This window comes from Trypanosoma theileri (assembly GCF_002087225.1).
Source record: "Trypanosoma theileri isolate Edinburgh chromosome Unknown TM35_Tth_213_V1, whole genome shotgun sequence".
Lineage (NCBI taxonomy): Eukaryota > Euglenozoa > Kinetoplastea > Trypanosomatida > Trypanosomatidae > Trypanosoma > Trypanosoma theileri.
Genome location: NW_021640055.1, coordinates 1 through 4,037, shown reverse-complemented (window position 1 = coordinate 4,037; position 4,037 = coordinate 1). Strand labels below are relative to the sequence as shown.

The following is a 4,037-nucleotide window of genomic DNA, read 5'->3' as shown; positions in this document are numbered from 1 at the left end:
TTTTTTTTTTTTATTTCATTTTATTTTATTTTTTTTTTTGTTTGTTATTGTTATTATTATTTTTTTTTTATTTTTTTATTTTTTTTTTCGGTGGGGGGAGGGGGGTGGAAAGGGGAATTTGGTCGGTCATAAAACCGCCCCTTTCCCCAGACCCGAGGGGGGCCCTTCGTACATTGACCGGCCGCCGTCGCCCAAAAGGACCACCCGACCAGCAAGCCGAAGGGCGGACGGCCGATGGGAAATAATAATGGCGGTTGAACCGCCCCGTGCCCGCATGAATTCGGCGAGGGCTTCCTCCACGCAACCCTCGCTGTGCCCATCCAAATGAGCCGTCGGTTCGTCCAACAAAAACAAACCTGAACCGGCGCGGCTGCTCACAAGTGCCCGCGCCAACGCCAAACGTTGCCGTTCCCCGGCGCTGAGCCTTCCGACCGGCGCGTCATACGACAAAGGATGGTTTTTAATAAAACTTTCACATCGGCAAACCCTCGCTGAAGTAATCACCATCTCTCGTACAGAAGCGTTATCTGCAAAAAAAGAAATATTTTCAAAAAAAGTCATATTTTCAAATACACAAGGGTTTTGTTCAAGTATACCAAAAGCTTTTCGAAGAAAAGTTGTGGAAAAACAAGCTATAGGTATCCCATCAAGACGAATAATATTTGCAGAATCTTCTTTATTAGGCAAAGGTAAAGATAGTTCTAGATAACAATAACGAAAAATATTTATTAACTCTTCACAATTCATCCATATCATATTATTAAAATTTTCGTCTATTTTTATCGTCCTTACAGGATCATACATACGCTTTAATAAACGCATTATTGTACTTTTTCCAGATCCTGTTTCTCCAATTAATGCTGTTATTTCACCTGCTCGAAATTTTGCTGTAAAATCATATAAAGTCAACATTAATGAACCATTTTTAATGTTATGATGAAGTTGTGGATAAACAAAACAAACTTGATAGAAATCAATACTCTTACTAAGAGAAAAACCTCCAATAATACGTCCAATATCATCAAATTCAAAATTTCCAATTTTTTTAATTTCTTTTTGCCAAACCCTACGGCGATCTACCAAAGAAGGTGCGTATTGATCCGGAGAAGCATCATGTAAAGTAGTTGGTAAATAACGGGTTAGTTCCTGTACTAAGCGAAAAGGAGGTCCAAAACTATAATCCCCATAATCTTTTAGCGTTACCCGATAACCAATTGCATGTTGCCAAAGCGAAATATAATTCCAATTGTTTATATCAATAACATTAATATTTGTAGTTTTACTACCAAAAAAATTTAAATTAATCAAATACGATATTAAAGGTAACTTTTCACGATAAGTAAGAAGACCATAAAATAAAACCTTTTCCATAAATTCCATTAATTGAATAAATATTTGTGAAAAACCATTACGAAATGGACTTGAAACATAATCAACAAGAGAATCTTTAAGGTTACGAAATCCACTTTGCCAAAGTACTATTGCAGCTTTATAAGCAAATATTGTTTCTAGTCCAAGTTGACGAAGAATAAATCGAGGTTTTTTATCAAATACATCTTCAAAAGAAAGTGATTGTGGAATATAATTCATTGCTTTAGGATAACGTAATAGATCAATTTCTTCTTGATGTAAAATTGAAATGGATTCTGTTTTCTTAACATTAGAAAAGAGAAATTTATCAGAAACTACTTCAGGAAAACCCATCATTTTTTTTAGTACAATCTCTTTTACATAAGCTGCATCTTGCTTGAGACTTTCTATAAAGGAATTCTTATCTTTTTCTTGTAAAAAAGATTTATTTGAATCACTATACATCAAGGATTGATATTTATAGTAATCGAATTGAATAACGTTATTAAAAAAATTTTCAAGTGATCGAATTTCTTTTAATTTTTTTGATACATTATTATCATTAGAAATACACTCTATAGGCCAGTCCAAAGAAAAACATCCCCCACAAACAATAAGAGCAAGAAAAGGTTGAAAGTTTATTTTTATTTTTTCTTCTTTTTCTTTTTCTACTACTACTGCTACTACTACTACTTCTTCTTCTTCTTCCGCTAATATATCCAGCATAAGTCGTAATCCATAACGCACCTCTACTGGTACTGTTTTTTCCTCTAATTGTGCTATTTCATAGTTTAATTCTTTTTTAATAGTTATTCCTAAACAACAACTAATATTTTGTGCAATATCATGATAATCTAGTAATGCCGTAATTAAAGCAAAGAATGCAATATCAATCTCTTTCCTACATGTACTGAAAAGCATTACAAGAATATACCCTATTCGTTTTCGCTCTTTATAATCATAGTGATCAAGAATTTGAGATGCTACATTACTAGCGAATGAGAATGATTGTTCTACTAAATTACCACCTCCACATAAACCTTCTTCAACACAACGTTGTAAAAAAGCTTCATCACTTGTTGCAAGTTTTACAGTTAATTCATGAATTAACTCATCTCGCAAAATAATATAGATTTTATTTTTTATAGAAGCATCTAATGAAGCTATTAAAGCTTTAAAAATAGCTGCAAAAACTCCTCTTAGAGTATGCCAAGAGAAGTTTATTAAAATTTTCTCACGTCCCATTTCATTATTAGTTAATAAAAGAGAAGAAAAAAGCATCCATTCTGTGAAAAAATCATATTGTAGTGCTATTAAATTTATCCCTATTCGTAATGCATGACTTAAAGAACGCAATCGAAGCAATAAATATAATTTATGTGAAGAAGAAGTATCACGATACAAAACCTCACGACCAGCTATATTCTTTATACTATTGGAAATAAACCAAGAAGAATATTTTTCTTTAACTTCATCCATATCACATCCTTCTCCAGTTACCAAAATAATATTATCAATTAATTTTTCATAATAGAATCGTTCACATGATTTTTTACGTATTTCAAGTTGTTTTTTGGCAAGTGTTACACCATATGTAAAGAAAAGACGATCAATTTCTTTCCATAACTGTTGCCACGATTTTGGAAATCTCCATTTAACAAGAGATTTTACTATTCCAAGTGTTCGTCGTGTCTTAATCTCATGAGGAAAATTTAACATGATATGTATTCTACTCTCCATACTTGGTAATACATCCACAAGTTCTTTTATCCACGTTTCCTCTGCTTTACAAGTAATAATGGACTCCACTGGAAAATAACTTAGAGGAAGACATAAAAATCGTCCTACTTCTACACTAGATAGAGGCACAATCCAGAAAGGACGTCGTCCTACAAGCCATAAAGGAATATGAGGTTTAGGAAGATAAACACCAGGCCGATGTTTACAACTTCCATATACCGCAATTCGCCAAGCGGCTGCATAATATCGAGCCTCTGCCATAAGAGAGAGTCGTCGAAATGCAACATACTTTATAATGAACCCTAATCTCTCTACTAATAGCAAATCTTCTGCTAACGAGGCACACAAATAACGACCCATACGCCAATAACTTAACCAGCCGTTTAAATCCACATCCGGTGCAAACGCCATTGAACGAACGGAACCATAAAATGGTGAAATATAATTTCTTTCCTTATCTCCATTTGTCTTAACAGAATTAAAAAGAGGTTTATATGTCTCTCTTGTCAACTCATTAGATGTTTTTTTTCCGGTAATGAGAAAATCCTCCACTTCCCGCAAACAAGATTCTTCCCACTGCTCCACAACCTGACGTATAGAAGCCAGTAATACCACTCTGGAGTGAAGATGTAACTGACGACTCCAACGATGAGTTGTCCAACGCATAACGGTTGCGAGTCCCAAGGAAAATAGCACACTACAAAGAAGGGCATTTGGATAATTTACCCTTTCCCACCAATATCCTACCATTCTTACCCCCACCCCTCTTAAGGCTTTCTCGATATATCTTATTCTTTTTTTTTTATTCCTAGCTTCAATGATACTTCGTAAAAAAGTACAACACCAAAAAAATAAAAATAAAAAACGAAACAGAAGAAGATGATGAAAAAAGTACAACAACGAATACAGCCCCATATGCCTTGCATTTTTCTACCCCCTCCAAAAAA

The 4,037-nt window shown here is 34.2% G+C and overlaps 1 protein-coding gene across 1 annotated transcript; it reads right to left on the bottom strand.

Annotated features, from left to right (window-relative positions):
• Positions 1-126: 126 nt before the first annotated feature.
• Positions 127-3,840, bottom strand: TM35_002131000 (ABC transporter; the record flags this gene model as incomplete). Its single annotated transcript, XM_029032024.1, has 1 exon — positions 127-3,840. The coding sequence occupies one exon, from the start codon at positions 3,838-3,840 to the stop codon at positions 127-129; it is 3,714 nt and encodes a 1,237-aa protein (XP_028876682.1).
• Between the last annotated feature and the right edge of the window lie 197 nt (positions 3,841-4,037).